The 22,997-nt window shown below is 39.0% G+C and overlaps 1 protein-coding gene across 1 annotated transcript; it reads right to left on the reverse strand.

The window, feature by feature from the left end:
• On the reverse strand, positions 1–22,480 carry LOC122145784 (cadherin-17-like). The gene is made up of 9 exons (XM_042761376.1): positions 22,454–22,480; positions 20,154–20,345; positions 11,787–11,863; positions 11,622–11,711; positions 10,661–10,791; positions 6,225–6,464; positions 1,946–2,062; positions 544–660; positions 1–436 (listed from the first exon to the last, which is right to left on the reverse strand). The coding sequence occupies exons 1-9, from the start codon at positions 22,478–22,480 to the stop codon at positions 336–338; spliced, it is 1,092 nt and encodes a 363-aa protein (XP_042617310.1). The 3' UTR covers positions 1–335.
• Positions 22,481–22,997: the final 517 nt, after the last annotated feature.

Here is a 22,997-nt window from a genome sequence, read left to right on the forward strand (position 1 = left end):
CAGAGAGGAAAGAAAATTAACTGATTTATTTATTGATCCCAAATTTTTAATCACCGCTAATTATTATAAACTATGATTGCAATAAAGATAACTACATAGCTACTAAAAAACAAATAAATAACATAGAAATATCACATGTAGAGAAAAGTTTTGAATTCTTCACTGTGGTAATAATCTATATGTATTGTCTAAAAAGTTAGTTTTCACTAAAACCAAAAATGTAGTGTATCAAAAGTAAGCAAACTTGACTTAAAACAGAGAAATCCTTCAGTGAGTTGATTTCACTTTCAAAACTGTAGTGACCAACTGACTGAATGGTCTAGAACACTCAGAAGTTAGAGAGAGACTTTAAGTGACACGCGTTCCTGGCAGCCTTTGTTTGGTGGTGTTGAATTCTGGTAGGACAGTCTCACAAATATAACAATCAGTATAACGCCTGTAAACAAGAACATAAAATGTGATTGCAGGAACTGCAAATTGTGTTATCCTCTTCTGTTTCCAATCATTTCAGGATGTTCTGAATGAGCTGTGTACATGTCTCACCTATAACTCCCAGAGTTCCGAGCAGGATGCCCACTGTTGACTGAATAGTAGGCATGCCCTGAAGCTGTTTTGGTGCTGTTCTACAGTTCCCCCTCACATTGCATGGGCAAACCGTCACTGTGAGGGAAACATTGACCATTGAGCTCTTTTTAAATGCGTTATAGGGACAATAGTTGCACACAGGAAAATAGGACATATGGAGCACTAGACTGAGGGTGATTGCTTCGGTGAGGTCTCGTGGGAAACTAGCATAAGAGTCAGACAAGATGAGACTGAGACAGGGAGGGAGAGAGAGAAGCCATGCACCTGTGGCCATGCATCACTGGAGACTGTGTGAATAGGATGTTTTATGAGAGAAACTATTAAAGCAATGGATGTGAATGCAGGACCCAAGCAGACACAACTCTATGTGACTCTATGGCCCCCATAGATAATTCCTATGGTATTTCTGCTGTAATTACAACAACTGCTTGTTTTAAAACTTTTTTTTTAAAAATTAAGATAAACTGGCAGTGTTGATATATAAATTAGATTCAGGATCCTGTAGGTTTTTAATACAAATAATTTATTGAGGGGGAAAATAAATATAATTTTAGATTTTATCTTTTTTTTTTTTTTTGCATAATTATTCATTAATAATAAATAAATAATTTTAAGTCATCCTGTGGCCCCTTTGAGAACCTCTTCTTGTCAGTTAAATATGCACATACCGTATGGTCAACATAAAAAAAAGATCAGTTTTTATTCAATTAAAAAAATGTATTTAATATGAATGAATCTTTTTTTTTATGTGATAAGATCAACTGGTTTTATTTTTTAATTAACCTGTATGCATGTTTTATTTATTTTTAAGCAAATTAAATCTACCTTCAACTGCATAAATCCATTTTTAACAATGGGCTTTCCAGGGAATATGTAAATGAAGGCAAAATCTAAATAAACATTGATTTAATTAAAAAAAAAAAAAAAAAAAAAAAACATCTGACCTATTATCACAACCTCACATCAGTGAGCTTTATGAGAAAACAAGGCTCCATCATTACAGATAATGACTACATTAGTGCTAAATTGTCTCACAAAAATCCTCTGACTGAACAGTCATTAAGCTTATTTGTAAATTTTTAATAACACATGAATGACGTGACTCTGCCTGTTTTATCATGGAAATGTGGCTTAATTGCTTTTTATGTGACGGGGGAATATAGTGAGAGATCCAAATTTAAACAATGTAATTTGTGACCTCCAACGAACATTACAGTCTCCTGTGAGCCAGTTTAACACTGTGTTCAGACAGTTGATGAATGCAATGTATGAACATAATCAAATGACGTACATGGTTTCCTTGTTTACGTAAACATGCTCTCTTTTCATTCATTCAGTTCTATGTTAGTCCGTGTGTTACCTGGCAGATTGATGAATGTGCTTCTGGGTGGAGAGCTGCTGTCTGAGATGGTAAAAGGTACAATGTAAACCTCTGGAGGCAGGTAAGGGACATTCAACGACAGGTTGGTGTGAGTGTCTGTGGAAAAAATGACATCCCAGCTTACATTTCTATGAAAGATAATAAAGAACAATGTCGTTGCTCTTATCAGTTATTATGTTGGCTTGGCAACATGAATATTAGCAATGCGCTAAAATATGTTAGCATGAAGTTAGTAATGAGTTACTAAAACATGCTAACAACATGCTAAAACATGTTAGCAACATGTTAAACTGCTAAAATTGTGTTAAACAGCTTCGCAATGTGCTATAACTTTCTAGTAATATGTGCCTGTTAATATATTAAGACAATGATAGCAGCATGCTAAATCATGCTATCAGTGCCAACTAACTAGCTGTATAATATAAGCATCAAACTTTCAACTTTATTTTAAACTTTAAGATGAGGCCATCATCAAAGTTTGTCCTTACAGACTTTATTTTCTTTAGTTATTTATATGAGTTATAATATTCACCCTTAACATTATAAAAAAAATAATAAGAAGAATTAGGTGACACAACATTAAGTCAAGCAGTCGAGTGTAATGCTGCTGTGCAAGTCTTATGGAAAAACTCCTCACTGGGCCCAATCAGGATTTGGCCATGTGACGTAGAAGCAAGAACTGAGTCCAGTAAACAAGAGGCTGTTATCAGTCTCTGCTCACTCTTATCAATGGTCCAAGAAGCCCCACTAGTGTCCTTTGACACTAGAGTCCTTTAATGTGCTAGTCAACAGGGGACTAAAGGGGTCACCATTACTAAACTTGTACAGGATTATCTCTCACAGGTATCTCTCTTGTCAGAGGTGACCATTATGTTGCCCATGGCCTCCACATCAAAAGCTTTTTGGTGGAACCACTTAAAGAAATGTATAGTTAATTCTACACAATATAGACAGTACAATACAACTATCTATCGGGACTAGAGGTCGGCCGATATATCGGGCCGATATTTGTCATTTTTTAATATATCGGCATTGGCCGATATCCGTGTTTAGTAGCGCCGATTTAAATTCAGGCACGTCGGCGGGCAGCCCCATGTTATTGGTGCGGTGGAAAGTGCTGCTGCCGCATGTGAAGGACCCCAAGCCAAAACTTTTGGAAGATTCAACAACAGTCCTGGGAGATAAAGGTAGTCAGAGAATTTCACTCTGTAAATGAGGTGGAGTAGGTGGCAGTTCTCACAAACACTGCAGCATGATTGAGGGCTAACGTTACTCCGCCCCGCTCACAGACAGCACCGTGCTCGGAGAGACAGAGCTGTCCTGGAGCAGCACGGTGAATGACATTTGTTGTGAAGCATGGTTTGATGCAGACAATAGCCAGGTTTCCATCCAACTCATTTGCATTTAGGGATGTCAATATTTGATCATTTCCATGATCGATTGTCGTTTAAATTAACAATCAATGAATAAGCTTAATGCTGCAAAATGCGTCTGCAGCGGTATTATTATTATTATTATGTGCAAAAGCCACTCGGAAAAAAGCTTTCTCACACCGAATTAAAGGGGTTTTAGTCTGAATAAAATGCTAGTAGCAGGACTGTAAAATGAATAGATGTGATTATGATCATTTGATAAAATGAAGAGAGCGCTATACGTTTGAGATCATTTTACTTTGTTGACTTTTTCCCGTCAAGGAAACCGCTGAATGCGCCTCTTTAAATGGTTTCGTGGTGCTCGTTGTTGTATTTTAAAATGCAATTGCAATGTTTTCAAATAACTGTGGCGCTTGTGGCTGTGCTGCGCAGTCAGTGAACTTTTTGCATTCCGGTAGGCCTATTTGTTTTAAAAAATCCTGCATTTACAGTGCATTAGATCGTGACAGTGCATGCGTGCGTGCAGACGAGGCCGAGCGCGCGCGGGTTTGGCTAGATGTATTTGGAGGTAGTTGCTCACGTCTCGTTCTGCACATATCCAAATGTTTCCATATTCGCAATGTATCTGAATGTTAAACTATAATATTTTTTATTTTTTTAATGTAAACTAGACGGAAAAGATCATCCTCTTTTCATGAGCAAAAACGTCCTTGGCATAACAGCAGAGTGGACCGGTATAACTACGGTCTATTTAAAACTGACCAGTGTAACCTTTTATATGTTTGGTTGAGTGTACTTAATCTTAATAATGAACAGACTGCGATGTAAGTTTGAAGTTAGAATGCACTTTAGATGTTCTGTGTCATTTATACCAAACACAAATGTTGCTGGTTGCTAGTGTGTTTGCAGCACTACTTTTATTTATTTTTTATATATTTTATTTTTTATATTTTTCAGTTTAATTGATTTTTATTTATAAAATTTTATTTCTTTTATTTAAATGTATATTTAAGTTTACATTTATGTTCCAACAAACTTGAAAAAATCTGCTTAATAAATGCTCTAAAACTTTTATGTAAATGATTGACTTTATATATATATTATATAATATATTATTTAATATATTATTTATATATATATATATATATATATATATATATATATATATATATATATATATATATATATATATATATATATATATATATTACCTGTTTTACATATTTAATACTTGGTCAGTTTATTGATTTGTTTGGTTAACTTTAGATCATTTTTTTTTTATTTGTAATTACCGTGCAGTGCACAAAATTAAGATTCGAGAGATGGTTCAAGTCTGTGCTCAATAAATGATGATAAGTTTAGAAATGCTGTGCATCCACTTATTATTAGTGTGACATTTTAGCATGCAAATGAAGGGGGAAAACTTCAAGATATCGGCCCTAAAAATCGGCAGCACATATCGGCCATCGGCTGACCCTGACCTCTAAACATCGGCATCGGCTATAGAAAAACCCATATCGGTCGATCTCTAATCGGGACTGTTCATAGTTTTCAGTCACGTGACTGGCATGAAGACCAGGAAAACTGCAAAACAAGCATGTTCTCTTTCATTCCATGAATATTTAGATCACTTCTCAAAAGAAGAAAAACAAAGATATGTGAGCAAACTTGGGCACATATACATTGTGAAAAATGATAAACATGGCTTAATGTAGACTGTCTTTTTAAAAGATCAAATTCAGTGTACACCTTACTGATGATGCGTAGTAAATAAAGGCAAGCAGATGACTTTCTTATTTGTAATTTAGATTTTTTTCATCCTTAATTCAAATTCAGTTTAAATTCAGAAACTGAACTCCATTAAGACAGTGAAGAGGTGGATGTGCTTGTGTCATGAGCGGACACACACATCACACAAGCTAAGACACATGTTCAGGGTGAAATATAAATTAAGACCTAGAGACGTCAGACTACGTCATCCATCACCATCATTCTCCACACGCTTTCATGATAGAGCAAAAAAGGAAGAGAGAGAGGTGAGTGTGAAAAAACAAACAACAACAACAAAAAAACTCACTGTTGGATATCTAAAGATCAGTCACATGAAAAGTCAATGGAAGTACACTTTTAGCCTCTCAACCTACCGGCCCCAGCTGTGAGACCATATAAATTAAAGGTAGCATAATTACCCTATGTCACTAGAGGGGGGCTTTTTATCCATTATCAAGAAGGAAAAAATAAACTGAGAAATACTGAGACAGAGACCAAGAAGAAAAATTGAGCGTGAAAGACAAGGAGTGAACAACAGAAACAAAATCAATTTGATTCTGGTCTGTGACTCAGACGCTGCAACTAAGTCAGCCTGCTCACCGGCATGAGCTTGGCATATTAACGACACCTAAAGCTATCAGGAAGATATCAGATCAACACAGATTTGTCTGAAGACACTAGACATGGAGGACAATTTCCTTTGACAGTACGCTCTTTTCCCCAGACCTGCACTGTGTGTGATTCAGCAAGTGGAAAGCATGGCACCCAATACTGATGACGTCTTAACTTGACTGTACAGATGCTACAGCCACAGAACAGCAGTTTTTTTTATTTTATTTTCAATTCTCTAATTTTATCCACATTTACGTCATTGCTAGAGGAGGTCAACATAACCGGGCATGTCAGCGCTATTGTGATTATAGAAGGTTTGGGCATATTAAGGGAATGAGTGAAGATCGTCTGACATGTATTTTTGCAAAGACTGACAGACAAATAGATCTTTAAAGACGGGTCACGTAGTTCTTGGGCGACAGGGAAGATCTGTCACTTCACATTCAGCCCGAGTATAATTCAGTTCATAGAGGGGCTGGAAGTGGGTAAAGGAATAGACAAACCATTGATGGGAGTGAGCTTCCAGTTGCGGCGGACAGTGGCGTCACTGCGGAGGGAGAAGTTGAGCCTTCCTCCATGCTGGGGCCCATCGCTGTCCCGAGAGGCCAGAACCAGAGCCTGATCCTCCCAGCGAGGTGTGCACAGGTATTTCCAGGAGTAATCGCCCACCAGAACTGGGCTGTTGTCATTTACATCCAGAATGTGCACTGTCACCAGCGTGGAGGCCGACAAAGAGGAATTGCCTGAAGGAGAGAAGAGGTGGCAGATAACATTTTCAGTATTTAGTGTGCATTTAGTCTGTGTATTTCAGTATGTGTGGAACGTCTTAAAGGGATAGCTCACTGAAATGAAGATTTTTTTCAAGAATGTTGGTAACCAAACAGTTTTGGTGACCATTGACTTCCATTGTATTGACAACAAAAGACATTTTTCAAAATATCTTCTTTTCTGTTCCATTAAAGAAAGAAACTTGTACAGATTTGGAATGACATTAGGGTGAGTAAATGATGACATTTTTAGGTGAACTATCCTTTAATGAGAGTTACGAGAGCGATACCGGCTCTATATCAGCATGGCTGTGATTAGGCCAGAGGCTGATATAGAGCCGGTATCGCTAGAGTACCAGAATGATATTGCATTCATACAACAGTTCGACGGAATGAGTGTGTAAATACATAAGAAAAACAACAACGGAGTGTATTTGAGAAAAAGTTTTTTTTTGAAATACTTCTTTTGTGCAGAGATTTTTATTTCAGTTTGAGATTTTAATAGATTTTTTCAAGATTTTTTTAATAGTTCAAGCCTCCGTCTTTAGAACTAGTAACGAAGGAACGTTGAGTCGCTTCATTACAAACTTATTGTATTACTGTATTAAAAGCTCACTGTATTATGTAGAGTATTATGAGAGAGAGATGGACTGAGAGTGTGATTCCCTACATCTGAAACAGCATTCATTCTTCAACTCAATCTCATGTTCACAATAAAACATTAGTCTGAATGTCTAAAATATGTCTGAATGTCTGAAAGCGATATCTTTGTTGTACTATCTTTCATCCGTTAAGGGTGATTTCCAATTACAGTGCTGCACACTGCATTTGTTGGCTGCGCCTTACAAGCTGTTATTAAAAGTAAAAATAACTTCCGTTTCAGTCTCTTTCAATATAAAAGTCTTTACTGCTGACACATCTTGTCACCATCTAATGGCGGAACAATGTCACAAAAATCACCATCACGGACACACACACACACACACACACACACACACACACACACACACACACACACACACACACACACACACACACACACACACACACACACACACACACACACACACACACACCATTTCCCAATACTAAATACTACTATGAATATAAAATATTATTTATTGAATGATAAACAACTACAACAACAGCCACCATAAAAGTTGCTAGACAATTCAGTCAAAAGTACAAAGGCAGCGCTCTAATATACAGCATTAAAGTTACGTAAAATATACCATGATAAGATGTTTCCTTCAGCTGAAACTATTTGCTCTGGAACAAATAATAAATTAATTAAACCAAAGACTGCCCATTAGAATTACTCTCATGTTGAATTATGAATTATATCTCATGTTTATCCACTATAGAGACATCAGAGCCAGCTGCAAATTCCAGAAGATCTGGCCGAGGTGAGGCTGCTCTCGGCGGGTTCATGAGCGCTGAACTGCCGCTGATGCCCTGGAGCCCACGTCTCCAAAATGTTGAAGCAAATTTTCAAATAGACCTTATCTTTATTAATAAACCGCATATTTGAAGTCTAAGACACAAAAACAGTATTATTTTAAAATTTTAGTAGATTAGGGCGTCCGCCATGACCCTCGCTGTGAGAAATACGGGAAGCGGAGTGATACGAACGGTGAAAGGGTGTGCCTGTAGCGATACCAGTACAATATCTCATGGTTCTCAACCAATCAGATTTGAGAACCAGAATGAACTGTTGTATAAAGTGAATTAAGCCATGCATTATTGATATCATGTACATAAACAGAGATGAAACTCTAGCCATAGTTCAGTGGATTTAAACTGTTGGTATAAATAAGCTGCTGCTGCGCCTGCTTGCACTGACACATCACTCTTTTCACTGCAGGAGATGGTTTAACAGAGGCATTAACTTGATGCTAAATATCGGTCAGGAGCTGCATTAAAGAGAAGCTACTTACTGCAGAGTGAATGCAGAGTAAATGGGTGGAGCTTACGTCTCACTCCTCCTTGCTAGACGTCCAGCGAGGAGGAGCAAATGTAATTTGTGCCTAATGGGTGGAGCTAGAATGTCCAACCACACCTTAACCTTACCCACAACTCTCCCTCCACCCCATTAGATGTCTAGAGAGGTGGAGCTGGAAGTCATTTGACTTTGCAGTGAGTACCACATGGCATTAAAGGCTGTGCAGACTGAGATTAGTGCAACAAAGCTCAATGGCATCAGTCTATTTTTAACCAAGAGAGAGCTATTATTATAAAACAATAAAGTTTGATTTGAAAAGGAATATTAAACTTCATAATCTTTTTTTTTTCTTGCAAAGAACAGCTCTTGCTGCCAGAATCACATTAGATGAAAAAGTACATAGACTACATATTACAGAAGAAAAAAAGAGAAAAAAAGCCTCCAAAATAAACAAATAACAAAAACACCAAAGATAAATTATAATTTTCCTGAAGGTGGCGAAAAAAAAAATCACATCAATCACTAGCAAACCCAAAGCAAATGAATAATAATAATAATAAAAAATTGCAACTAATTTCAGACAGACCTTTTTATTGAGTGTTTGCATTTTAAGCCTGCCTTGTAAAACATTCATATAGTTACACATTTATGAATTTACATATTTTGTTATGACACCTATATAGCAAAGACATTAATACATTGAGCTGAATTTTAGCCTCTTAACTTTAGAACTATTTTTGTAACCAGACTAATATTTCTCACAAAATAGTTTGAAATTAAACTATAATTGGCAGACCACCTGCGGTACCACCATGGACGTCCCAGGGCTTATGGACCCCCGGTGAAGACCCCAACACTAATGAATGACTAATAAATGACTGCCTAGCTGAAGACCAGACTTTAAACAAGAAATTTGTTAGATTTTGTAAAAAAACATCCTATTAATCCAGTTTGTTGCTCATCGATTACTATAAGTATGTCATTCATGGGTTTATCTCCCCTAAAAGTGTAATCATTGAACTTCCCACGCACCATCAAACGATTTAGGGTGGCCCACTCAGATTTGTCAGTCTTTTTCCAGCCTAAACTAAAGAGAGAGACTGGGGGGTAGCTACTATTGCAGGCAGAGCTAAAGGGTGATTAGCTGGTGTTGGACCATGGCTGATGTGTTATATGGGAAAAGAAATTCAGATTTGGTTATAGAAGTGCAATTCAAAATGTGAAGATTTGCCAAAATATGCAGAGATAAACAATGGGGCAAAACAAGCGGAATCTTTGGCTGTGCTTTTAAAAGATGTAGGAATTAAATGGAATGTTTGAGTTTTAATCAAGATGCATAATTTATGGAGCTTCTTCTTAACAGGTACCGTAAAGCTAAACTCAAGTTTCTGCCACACATGTTAGCTGTATATATATATATATATATATATATATATATATATATATATATATATATATATATATATATATATATATATATATATATATATATATATGCACAACAATTCCTTGAAGGTCAGAAGCTCTCAGATACTGGGATATGTGTATTATTTTTATCTATCATCTAGAGTTTTTTTTTTTTTTCCTCTTATACACTCTCTCTCATTTTCGAACCCTGCTTCAACACTCAAGGCCACACAAGACAGGGAGTTGTGAGTCATATCTCTTCTTCTTGTCTCATCTCTCTCTTTTTTTCTCCCCCGTAAACATTTGTGACTGAGCATTCTGGACTGGACTGATTTCTCATCTGAGAGTGCTGATGGGGGCAGAAGGTAATTGAAGGGTGAACTGTGACCTTCACACCTTAAATCTTTGATCTGCGCCCTACATTAAGGTGCGGAGAAATGATGTGGAATTCTATAGCACACACACATCGTTCACACACCGCAACATCTCAGTTGGTGACTCATTCACTGCTAGTTACAATGTCTGAGATTTCTCTCTTGGCATGTGGATGTGGCCCAGAATTTTCAATGAGATTTGATACTGAATAAAGCCTGTCACAGCGTTTTGAAATGTCAAGTGTCTCGGCAGCAGTGATGATTCTGAAAAAATGAAAGCCGAGGGATGTTGATTTTCTCCAGATGTCTCGTATTGATAGCATCTTCTTTTTGTACTTGCTCTGTATAATAACTTCAGTTTGATGGACATGTTTATTCAAACAAACAACATGAATTGACAGCCCTCCACAGTGAATGCACACATGAGGAGGGGGTAAATTGTCACTTACGCCCATCTTCAGCTACCACCTCCATGGTGTAGGTGCTGTTCTCCTCTCTGTCCAAAGCCTGGACCGTCTTGAGCTCTCCTGAGTACTTCCCAATGGAGAAATATTTCTTAGTGTCTCCTCTCAGTGAATACCTGAGGAAAGAACAGCTTTTGAATCACATATTCTCTTTCATAATCAAGCAATTATAACATTATGGATTATAATGAAAAAAAAAAAAAAAAATCTTTTAGTAAAATAATATACAAAGAATTACATTAAATTGATCAAAAGTGAGAGTAAAGACATTTAAAATGTTACAAAAGATTTTTATTTCAAATAAATGCTGTTCATTCTATTAAAAGAATCCTGAAATAAATGTATAAAATTTTCCACAAAAATATAAAGCAGCCCAACTGCTTTAAGATTTGAAATAATATGTTTTCAGCATATTAGCATGATTTCTGAAGTATCATGTGACACTGAAGACTGGAGTTATAGCTGCTGAAAATTCAGCTTTACCACCACAGCAAGAGATTACATTTTAAAATATATTACAAAATAAACCAGTTATTTTAAATTGTATTGTATTGTATTGTACTGTTTTAATGAATTTTAGATCAAGATTCAGATTCTTTTCTACCTTCCAATGGAAAATGATTGAAATCTATATAAACAACATACGACATGTTAAATTATGCTTCCACACATTTACACTTCTGGATTAAGAGTTTGTGTGTGTGTGTGTGTGTGTTTTTTAAACAAGTTTTTGTTTTTAAGCAAATAGTGAGTTTTCTCTGTGTGTTTTAGATTTTGAGAAAGATGTGTTCTTGTCAATTGAGATTTATTAATTTGGGGAATCTCTCATTGTTTACGAATGTAAGGGGCAGCTGGAAATTGTTACAGAATGGCAACTGATGTATAGATACAATTTGTATTGTGATTGGTAGTTTTACTAATTTAAATGAGTGAAATATCATCTTACCTGATTGGATGAGAGTCAGGGTCATAACCTCTGATTGTGGCAATAACACGTCCTGGCTCCTCCCCTTCTCTGACAGTGACTTCATAATGGCTTTGAGACAAAACAGGGCCTTCATTGATGTCATCAATAAAAATGGTGACAGTTGCTGTGGATGCTGGTCCGTACCTGCCTCGGACCAGAGCAACTGGGTTCTGAGCGCTCAGTACCAGTATATACTCATTCTCCCGCTCAAAGTCAAGCACCTGCACGCAGTTAGCCAGTGAGCACACTGTTAGTACATTACATTTTTTCAAGAGAAATGAATGGCACACTGTAATTATGAAAATAATTATATAAAAAGAAAAAAAAAAGCAGTGTTCTGATTTTCACAGGCAGTTGTCTTAATAATCTGTACCAGCACAGTGTAGACCAGGACAAAATCACACAATCTGAGAGTGTCTCACTGGTCATTACAAAAAGTGTCAAACTGCATTTCTGAAGGTAAAATGTGTTCAAATCAGGTTCTGAATGACCCATTGTATGCTCTGATGTCATTCTTCAGGCTGAAGGTCAGATATTTCAATGGATGCGCACACCTGCTGAAATCACTTTGGCTGTATGTCATACACTGGGATGTTTTCCAGAAAAACAAGGCTGTAATACAGAATGTAACAGAATGCAGATAAATGCCTATCTGAGATTGGGCGATGTCAAAACAGTCTTTGGTTATCCATACCTGTAATTGTCATCTTTTCATTTTCATTTCTCATTTAACTTAATTCTCAAGGCTTCACCTTTAATGCACGTTTACATTAACAACAAAAATCATCCTTATAATTTAGAACAAATTATGATGTTGACAAATGATGAAGAAAGACTGATGGATATTCCGAGTAGATTGAAGAATGCTTGCCAGACCCAGGGAATGAATTTGGGACCATGGTCTGACATGATGTCCTTGGGTAGTCAGCCGCTTCCATCACAGTGGTAGACCCATTAGTGGAATAAGTTTGGCATTTTATAGATACTCCAGATTTTTATGATCTGTGATGATAGTAAATGGGTGACGGGATCCCTCGAGCCAATGCCTCCACTCTTTGAGGGCCAAGCAGCTCATGGTTAACAATATCATAGTTACGCTCCACCTGGGACAGCTTTTTTTTTAGTAGAAGGCACATGGATGGAGTCCCGGAGGTTCACCCTGCCACTGAGAGAGGATGGCTTCCACCATGGTGGTGGATGCGTCTACCTCAACCAGGAAGGGAAGCTTGGGACCAGGAAGCACAAGGGTAGGAGCTGGAAAGCCTCTTGTGCAGCGGATGTCCAAGATGGGGACATGGGCCTTTGTTGGAGCCGGGATGTTAAAGGTGAGCTAAGCAGACTGAAATTAGCAATAAACCACAGGAAAAAGCTGGCAAAGCCCAGGAAGCATTGGAGGTCCTTGATGGTCCTTGAAGTAGGCCAGTCCCTTACCGCCTGGACTTTCTTCAGGTCCATTTGTATGACGTTGCGGTGAATAATATAGCCCAGAAAGTGAAGCTTGGGATGATGGAACTCACATTTCTCTAGCTTGAGGTAAAGATGGTGCGGTTTCAGCTTGGTCAGGACCTGATTCACATGGTGGCGATAGTCTGGGCCAACCAGAATCTGTGGATGACAGGGGAGGTCTACAGACTCCTGAAGACGTGGAATGCTGCCTTCAGAGCTGGAGATGAGGTGGGCCTAAGGACAGCTAGGGCCAACCTATCCCGTGGCATCAGAGAGGCTAAGAGACAGTACTCCAGGAGGATAGCCAATCGATTCAGCGACACCAGAGACACTCGGAGCCTGTGGCAGGGGATACAGACTATTACGGACTACAAGCCCCCACTGCGGCAATTTGACAGCACCATCTCCCTGCTGAACGCCGCCTTTGCTTGCTTTGAGGAACAAAACAGCACCACTTCACAGAAGACTCCACCTCCTCCCGGTGACCAGGTGATGACGCTGACCCCAGACAGCGTGAGGAGATCCTTCAGCAGGATCAATGCATGCAAAGCTCGGGGTCCTGACAATATTCCTGGACGTGTACTGAGAGACTGTGCAGGGGAACTAACTGATTTTCTTTACAGACATTTTCAACATCTCACTTAGTCAGGCTGTTGTTCCCACATGCTTCAAAACGACCACCATCATTCCAGTCCTGAAGAAGCCGTCTCCATCCTGCTTCAATGACTACCATCCAGTTGCACTTACCCTATTCTCATGAAGTGCTTTGAACGGCTAGTCATGCAGCACATAAAGTCTGCCCTCCCCCTCCCTGGATGCCTTCCAGTTTGCATATCGGTCCAACTGCTCGACCGATGATGCCATCGCCACTACCCTCCACCCAGCACTCACACATCTGGACAAAAAAGACTCATACGTCAGAATGCTGTTCATAGACAGTTTAGCATTCAACACAATCATCCCTCAACAGCTCATTCACAAAGTGGTCCAGCTGGGGCTCAACACTTCGCTGTGCAACTGGCTGTTAGACTTTCTGACTGGAAGACCTTAGGCAGTACGGTTAGGCAGCAACACATTCAGCACCATCACACTGGACACTGGGCCCCCCCAAGGATGTGTGCTGAGCCCCCTCCTCTTCACTCTGCTGACCCACGACCGTCACCGTCACACAACTCTAACCTCTTTATTAAGTTTGCGGATGACATTACTGTGGTGGGTCTCATTAGCAACAGAGATGAGACAAACTACAGGAGCGAAGTGAGCTGCCTGGCCGGGTGGTGAGGTGACAACAATCTCTCTCTGAATGTGGAGAAGATGAAGGAGATTGTTGTTGACTTCAGGAGAGTGCACACTCAGCATGCTCCTCTGACCATCAATGGTGCAACTGTGGGCAGGGTGAGCAGCACCAATTTCCTGGGTGTGCACATCACAGAGGACCTCTCTGGGACAGACAACACCGCAGCACTGGCCAAGAAAGCACAGCAGCATCTCTACTTCCTCCGCAAACTGAGAAGAGCCAGAGACCCGGCCCCTTTCATGTGCACCTTCTACAGGCACCATCGGGAGAATCCTGACTAGCTGCATCACTGTGTGATATGATGCCTGCAACGCGTCCTGCTGGAAGACCCTTCAATGCATAGTGAGAGCTGCTGAGAAGATCATTGGTGTCTCCCTCCCCTCCCTCCAGGACATCTACGGAACCCGTCTCACTCGTAAAGCCCTCTGCATCGCAGGTGATCCCACCCACCCGACACACAGCTTCTTCAGTCTGCTGCCATCAGGGAGGAGACTGCGGAGTCTCCAGGCCTGGACCAGCAGACTGAAGGACAGCTTCATTCATCAGGCTGTCAGGAAGCTGAACTCCCTCCCGACCTTGCCCCCCTCCTCTCTTTTTCCCCATGCACCACTGAACTCTGAACCTCAGTCCCCCCCAGCTCCCACTACACACTGGGACCTGCCCCAGACACTTTGTGCAGCACTGGTCTGCTCACTACCACATTCAGCATTTAACTGACCTCATTCAACTACCTCTTCTGTCAGTTTAAATAAAGAACTGCTCTCTGAGATTTTTGATACTTTAATCAGACTGAATAAGCTCTTTGCACTACAATCACTATGTCTGCACTGTTTGTTTACTTCACTGGTTTGAACTCTATCTGCCATGTGCCTTGTGCTTTACTTATCTTTATTTTTACATTACCTATTTGTATGTTTGTATAGTTGTACTTTATATTTTATCTGTATTTAATGTTCTATTGTTAGTGTTATCTGTATGCACCAAGGGTCTGAGAGTAACACAATTTAAATTCTCTGTGTGTATGTATTGTACAAAGCAGACTTGACTTGACTTGATTTGGTCAGGTTCCAGGAGTAGATCAGGATATCATTGATGTAGACAATGACCAACTGGTGAAGGAACTCCCGGAACACCTTGTTCATGAAACCCTGGAATACAGAGGGTGAGTTAGCAAGCTCTGCAGGTCCAGCTTGGTGAAGATACAAGCTCCCCACAATTGCTCCAGGGTGGGAGGGACTAAGGGTAGAGGATAGTTGTCCCAGTGAGGCTCTGTGACTAGAGGCTCTTATTATGATAAGGACTCTTAATTTGACACAAGACTGTTAACTTTCATGTATGCAAACACTTCCCTGTTTGTTTTGCACAAACTGAACACCAGTTAACACAGATCTATTTGTGTCACTGATCCTGTATAAAGTATTATTTAATGTTCCTGTCCTCATGTCATTTCTTCCTCAGTTTAACATTTAATTATTCTTAAATTTCACTATGTTGATTTATGTAATCATGTTAAATGTTTATTGTTTCATTATTACAACTTACATAATGTAAATAGTCATACTTACGTACTGGAAAATTTTCCCATCCCAAACAGACAAAAACCCAGTCACAGTAAAAACCACAATTTTGAAGATCGCATTCCCGCCAATAGATGGCACAGTTCATTGTTCTCATGTATGAGGGGGAGGTTGATGATCTGTAGAGTTCTTGGTTGAGCATTGTTAAGTATAAATAATTAATTCAGTTTGTTTTGTTTCTAATTTGTATGTATTTTGTCATATTATAAGAGTTTAAATCTTTGTTGCTGTTAAAGCATATTTATTTGTATTTATTAAGTTTCTTTATTACCTTTAATTTCCAAACGGTTTAGTCCAAGTAGGAGTGATTTAGCTTTTTAAGATGGCCAATCAGAGTTGTTGTGGGACTCGTAGAGTGAGCTGAAGTACAGCTGTGGCTTTACTTTATGGGTCAATTTATTGGCATAGCCAAAAGTTTGTTTGTAGATAATATGAACAGTTTTTTTTTTCTTTGTATGTATATTTGGACTTTCATTGTAAATATTGGCACACAAGTGAGAAAACTTAATTTTTTTGCACTTCTGAGAATAAACACTGAACTTTTGATTTCATTGTTACGTCACTTCATTTTTACGCCTTCATCTGCTGGTACATTTAGAGCAGTGGTGATTATACTATTTGAAACATCTCTGTGCCCCCCCTTTTTTTGCAGTTGTCACACCGCTGTCTCTCTTATAATAACGGTATTTGATGGTCTGAGCATAATAGATGCAAGGCCTCAAGCCCCCATCCTTCTTGCTGACGAAGAAGAAACTTGATGTGGCAGGGGAAGTAGATGGATGAATGAACTTCTGTTTCAGAGCCTCTTCAATGTACTACTCCATGGACTTTTGTTCTGGGATGGACAAGGGACATACCTTTCCCTTAGGCAGGGATGTCACAGGCAGCAGGTCTATGGCACAGACCCATGGCCGATGAGGTGGTAATTTTGTGGCCAGCTGCTTACTGAAAACATCCTAGAACACCCGGTATTCCTGTGGAATTTCATTATGTTCAGTGGGTTCTGGATTCCCAATAGAGGTGGAGTGAATGACCACAGTGGAAGAGATGGAAGATGATGGGCCTTGGTAAAGGTGGTAGACAATATGGTAGATGGTAAAACAATAATCACCCCACTGTAGGAATTCTCTGCTGGACCATCGAATGTTGGGGAATTCTGAGATAACCATGGGCATCCCAGGATGACATCTGTTTGAGCCCTCCAGCACCATGAACGAGATGGTTTCAGTATGCTTGCAGCCAATGTATAGAGTTCTAGGAGGTGAGCAGTGAGTGATCTGTCCCAGCAACCCTCCCAGGGCTAAGTAGACTTTTAAGGCTTGGGAGAATGGTTTCCTCTTGATATTAAGTTTCCTGAGTAATTCGGCAGGGAGATGAAGTTGCCTTCTCAGCCAAAATCGGATAAATCCATATTGAGCATTGGATGAAGGCCTCTAGTCCAATTATGTCATCATAGATGGCCATTTGTTGATGGATCTGCAGGTACAGACCATGCCAATAAGCCATTAAGAGGGGTGTCTCGTTCTCTAGTACTCGTTGATGTGATTGTTGGTGTGTTTGTGGGATAGTTTTTGGGTGTTGTCCATATTTCCCTTTGATTTGACTTGGCGTTTGGTGATTTGTTGGAGAGGGTATTAGCAGTTTGACCAAACACTTATTTGAAATGGGCGGTAAAGGTCGTCAGAGTGCTGTTAGCTGGGCCATTGGCATCCCAAATCGCTCTAGCCCATTAAAGAGCTCTTCCTGATAGAAGTGAAATGATGTATGTTATCTTGGTATGGTCTGAAGAGAATAAATGAGGCTGAAAATACAGGGAGCATTGGAGAAGAAAACCGTTTTTGCATTCCTCTGCCTCTCCACTGTAGGGCGCTGGCCATGCCATGGGACTGTGGTGTGGTGGTGAAGAAGATGTAATGGTTTGTGGGGGTAGAGATTGCCGTACAGCCTGTATGAGTTCAGTGAATGGGTCTGATACAGGGCGACGAACATAGATTGGGTCCAAGATGTGTTGTTGGTCTAGTCTTCTGTCACGACAGAAGAGGATAGATGGCAGATAAGCTCAACAGAGATCTTTAATTAGCAGTGGAAGCAATGGAGGCAAGCGATACACAGCAATGGTAAGTACACAACACCGTAAATAGTAATTCAGCAGAATGGAGGAATGAACAGTCTTGCAGGTACAGGCAGTCGGACGAGAAGACAGAAGAAGATGAATCCAAACTTGAATCAGGGACAACAAGATGAGGCTAGGACTATGACCAAAGGTAGAGAAGAGACGAGACTAGACAATGGTGACTGGTGCAGTGAGTGCTTATGAATGGTGGGTATTGGTGTGAGTGATTAGAATTCCGGGGTGAATGAGTGGGTGAAGTGCAGAGGTCTGGCGCTGCTCTGTTGGTTGACTCCGTGACAGTAGTCAGTGATGATGCAAATGCTGAATCTGTGTTTATGTTCCCAGAAAGGAAAAAAAAAAAATTGAAAGACAGAGGCAGAGTTAAAAAGACTAATGCTACTGACTAGAAGTGAATAGCATTACCGTTTTTTCCACTAGTAATATTACATCCAAACTTCACTTAATTTAATTTAAGTCACTTAATTCACTTGTATTTTAAATGGAAGACAGCATTCTGACCAGACCCTGATGTTCTGCCATTCTTTGCCCTTATTCCAGTTGTCATCCCAGTCAAGTTGAGTCAACCAATCAATCAACCACAACAACAGTGTACTGTACAACTAGGATCTACAAATCAGCAGCCAGAAACCTGATAGTGGTGTCCAGTTGGCCACTTCTCCACAACCAGACAACCTTGGAGGTTCAACCTTAAGACTTTAGAAAAATCAGACACTTCTTGTCATGTTACTTTGACCTCTTTTTTTTTCTAATTCAGTTTGAGAAACCTTTTTACAACAATGAATTTCTAAAAATGTTACACAAAGCTTAGTGCCCTTCACATGGAATAGTGAGTTCCTATATCCTTTTGCTTCACTTAGAACACATGAGTGTGTTCAGCACACCTGTTACTATGGACAAGAAATGAGCTGTTCTCAAATCCTCAGCCAATCCCTGCATTAAACTGACCATACACAAAAACTCACACTGGTCTCCAGTGTTGATTGCCTGTGCTGCAAACATGGCATACTGTAATTAACGCTTGCCAATTAAAAATACAATACAACCACTTAATTACTGAGCCACAGAACAACAACAGAGAGAGTTGTGCAGAGCAAACGAGAACACAGATGAACACAAGATAAACAAATGGCTCAGTTCCTTGACATATCAGCAAACATCAGGATTCAGAAACCCTCTGCTGAAATGTCAAACTCCCTGAAGGGAATGTGGGTCACAGTGAGGATCAGGCCTTGAGTCCTGGATGAATGGCCTGCTAAATAATGACTTAACTGCTTGTTTTCAAACAGTGTCCTCGAAAATATGTACACTTAATATGTACCCATTTAATTGTGCTATATCAAACTAAATGGCATTTGATACTAGACATTTTCTGGTCATTTACTTTATCTATATGAACTTTTTTTTTTTTTACCAACTGTGCAAAGACATTTTTAGTTCACATTGGTGTCAATTTTTGAACGGTATATAAACTATTTAAAACCCAAACATCTCTTTTTGTGAAATATTTGAAAAGTAGTGTTTGAGGGGCTGAGTGGTGAACAACTTAACACTTAAACCTCATCATGTCCTTAACTTTACCTATAAAAATAGCAGCTAGTATAAATGAAACTGTTCCAGCGAAGGTAAACACAGAGATAATTATAGTAACTCAAGAGTATGAACAATCATACATTTTGACGATTTGACGATGAGTATCTGCAGTGTCAGTCCCATTCTGTAAGCACTTCACAAAACTGCATGTGGCTCACTTGGATGTGTTTCGAAGTTTCCGACAGAACATCGAATTCAGATCACAGATTAAAAGTTGTATAAACATAGAACAATCACATTATGTCAGGGTGATAATTCAAGATTTTTCCCCTAGATCAGTGAAAAAGAACAGACCGTTGAAAGTTCTTTTCTTTTCTTTTTTTTTTAAAAATCTTTAGCTTTTCCCAAGCCCTCATTTAAAAAGAATGTTTGTGCTTTAAAAGCACATTCTTTAAAACAAGTGCAACCTGGTTTGATGTGTATCTATGCATCTATGACCAGCGGTAGTTTTCAGGCAGAGAAGATACCTTATCAAGGATGATGGCAGCTTCATTGGTCTGTCTGTCAGTCACTAGAGTAAAAACCTCCTCCTCATTCCCAGATTCAAGTCTGTAGTCCACCTGCCAGCTGTCCCCACCCCACTCATCCGCATCCCATGCCGACACTACAGTGACTGTGGTGCCCACTGAGGAATCTTCAGCCAGGTGGAAGGGTCCATACTAGAGAGACAGAAATGAATGAAAGATTTCTAAGATACTGTATGCAATTATGATAAAAATGGAGAATAGAGAAATCATTAATAGGTCTGTGATTAGAAACCACAATATTTGTAACAACTTTATGGTCAGAGCCTTTAAATAAATGATACAGTCATGGTCAGAATTGTTGGTACCCTTGGTAAAGTGATCAAAAAAGGCTGTGAAAATAAATCTGCATTGTTAATCCTAATGATCTTTTATTTTAAAAATTAAAAAAAAAAAAAAAAAAAAAAAATCTAACCTTTTATTGAAAAATAAGAATTTAAAAAGGTGTGTGGGGGGGGTGGTCTCATTATGAAATACATGTTTTTCTCTTATATACGTTGGCCACAATTAATGGTACGCTTAGAAATTCTTATGAGTAAAATATCTCTGAAGTATATTCCCAATCATATTTGCAAATTTTAGCACACCAGGGTCATTATGAACATGAAATTATCCAGCAATTGCTTCCAGTTTCACATTAATATAAATATGAGGGAAAACAAAGGTCAGATTCCTTTAATTATCCATCACAATGAATAAATATGTGACCCTGGACCACAAAACCAGTCTTAAGTCGCTGGGGTATATTTGTAGCAATAGCCAAAATTACAGTGTGTGGGTCAAAATTATTGATTTTTCTTTCATGCCAAAAATCATTAGGATATTAAGTAAAGATCATGTTCCATGAAGATATTTTGTAAATTTCCTACTGCAAATATTTTAAAACTAAATTTTTGATCAATAATATGCAATGTTAAGAACTTCATTTGGACAATTTTAAAGGCGATTTTCTCAATATTTAGATTTTTTTGCATCCTCAGATTCCAGTTTTATTTATTCAGGTTTCAGATGATGTATACATCTCAATTTCGAAAATTATCCCTTATGACTGGTTTTGTGGTCAAGGGTCACATATTGTTCTCAACATGAATATATTTCTGTTGTGCAGCAACAGATAATTGAGCTTCAAAAAAGCTGAAAAAAATGAACAAATTTATGCATTTTTGAGTGTTCTCCAGTTTAGAGAAACAAAACATGTAATGTAATGAAATATTAGCAATATACTCCACTGTACTGTACTTTTTTTTTTTTTTGAAAAGAAATGAATAATTTTATTTAGCATAGAGACATTAAAGTGAGGCATTAAAGTTCACCCAAAAATAAACATTCTGTCATCATTTACTCAATCTCAGGTTGTCCCAAACCTGTATGAGTTTGGCAAAAGAAGATATTTTGAAGGATGCTGGTAACCAACCAGTTGTCAATGGCTGTTTGGTTACCAACATTTTTCAAAATATCTTATTTTGCGTTCAGCAGAGGAAAGAAACTTATACGGGTTTGGAACAAGTGGAGTGCGAATAAATGATGACAGAAGTTTCATTTTTGGGTGAGCTATCCCTTTAAATTGACTGATAACAATACAGAATGTTGTGGGCCCCGTACTCAATCCCACGTTTCCCCTGAATGGCTGTCAATGGAGAAAGATGCTTTCTGAATTCAAATGGTGTAGTTACAACATCTATCAGCAGGACAACTACACAACCATGGCCACTTGCTGTTGTGTTCAGAGTCTTCAGAAGAGCTGTATTCTGATGCTAGTCACTCTTTCACTGGTCTGCCCAACCAAGAAATGTCAAAACACCTCCAGCACTTCACAACTAAACTCCTAACATACAGGCATGACCTTCTATAAAATGTTTCTACTTCAGGAGAGAGTGAAATAAAAATGAGGAAACTGAGGAAGAGAAGAACCAGAATGTTAGCTGATTGTGGCATGACAGTGTCTAGCAGGAGAGTAGAAAATGTATGTGTGTGTTTGTGAATATTTCTGCAAGCTGTTCATTAATGTAAGTACAGCACCATTTATCAAAACATCATTCATCTAAGAAGTTTTGGCTGCATTACAGTTCCTAAAATTCATTGTCAACTAAATTAGGGGATACATCATGAAAATGAAGGGCACACAGCCAGTGAGGAGAGCTTTATGGATGTTTCCAGAATGCAGAACAGAGCATGTCTTTCTCTTCTTTCCAAGCGGATCTAAATATACCTGCTGAATTCAAGCCAGCACTGCATTTTCACACCGGCACTCTGTCTGCACCCACGTACATCTCCTGTATTATTCACAACACGTAGGCGTAAACACGCAGGGTGTTTTCCAGAAATCAGGGACCACTGCCTGCCTACATCCTGCATCTGCTCTTCATCTCTCCTCTTCCCGTTATTTTAGTCAGTGATCATATCACTGTTTATTATTCAACTCGGCTGCATTAATGAACAAAGATGATGACATAAGAAAGGTGCTTAGGGCTGTTCTGCATAAGTGAATGCGCTCATGTAGCATAAATAGATAGCGCTACAAATTAGTAAGTGGTCTTATTTAGAACATCACCTCAGGATAAGAAATATTTCCAAAAATAGAAGAATCAGATATGTTATGCAAACATTTGAAATTATGCTCCACATTAACATCATGGGACAATACATCATGTGGGGAAGTCGTGGCCTAATGGTTAGAGAGTTTGACTCCTAACCCTAAGGTTGTGGGTTTGAGTCTCGGGCCGGCAAAACCACGACTGAGGTGCCCTTGAGCAAGGCACCGATCCCCAACTGCTCCCCGGGCACCAC

This window comes from Cyprinus carpio, chromosome A7 (genome assembly GCF_018340385.1).
Source record: "Cyprinus carpio isolate SPL01 chromosome A7, ASM1834038v1, whole genome shotgun sequence".
NCBI classification, from domain to species: Eukaryota; Metazoa; Chordata; class Actinopteri; order Cypriniformes; family Cyprinidae; genus Cyprinus; species Cyprinus carpio.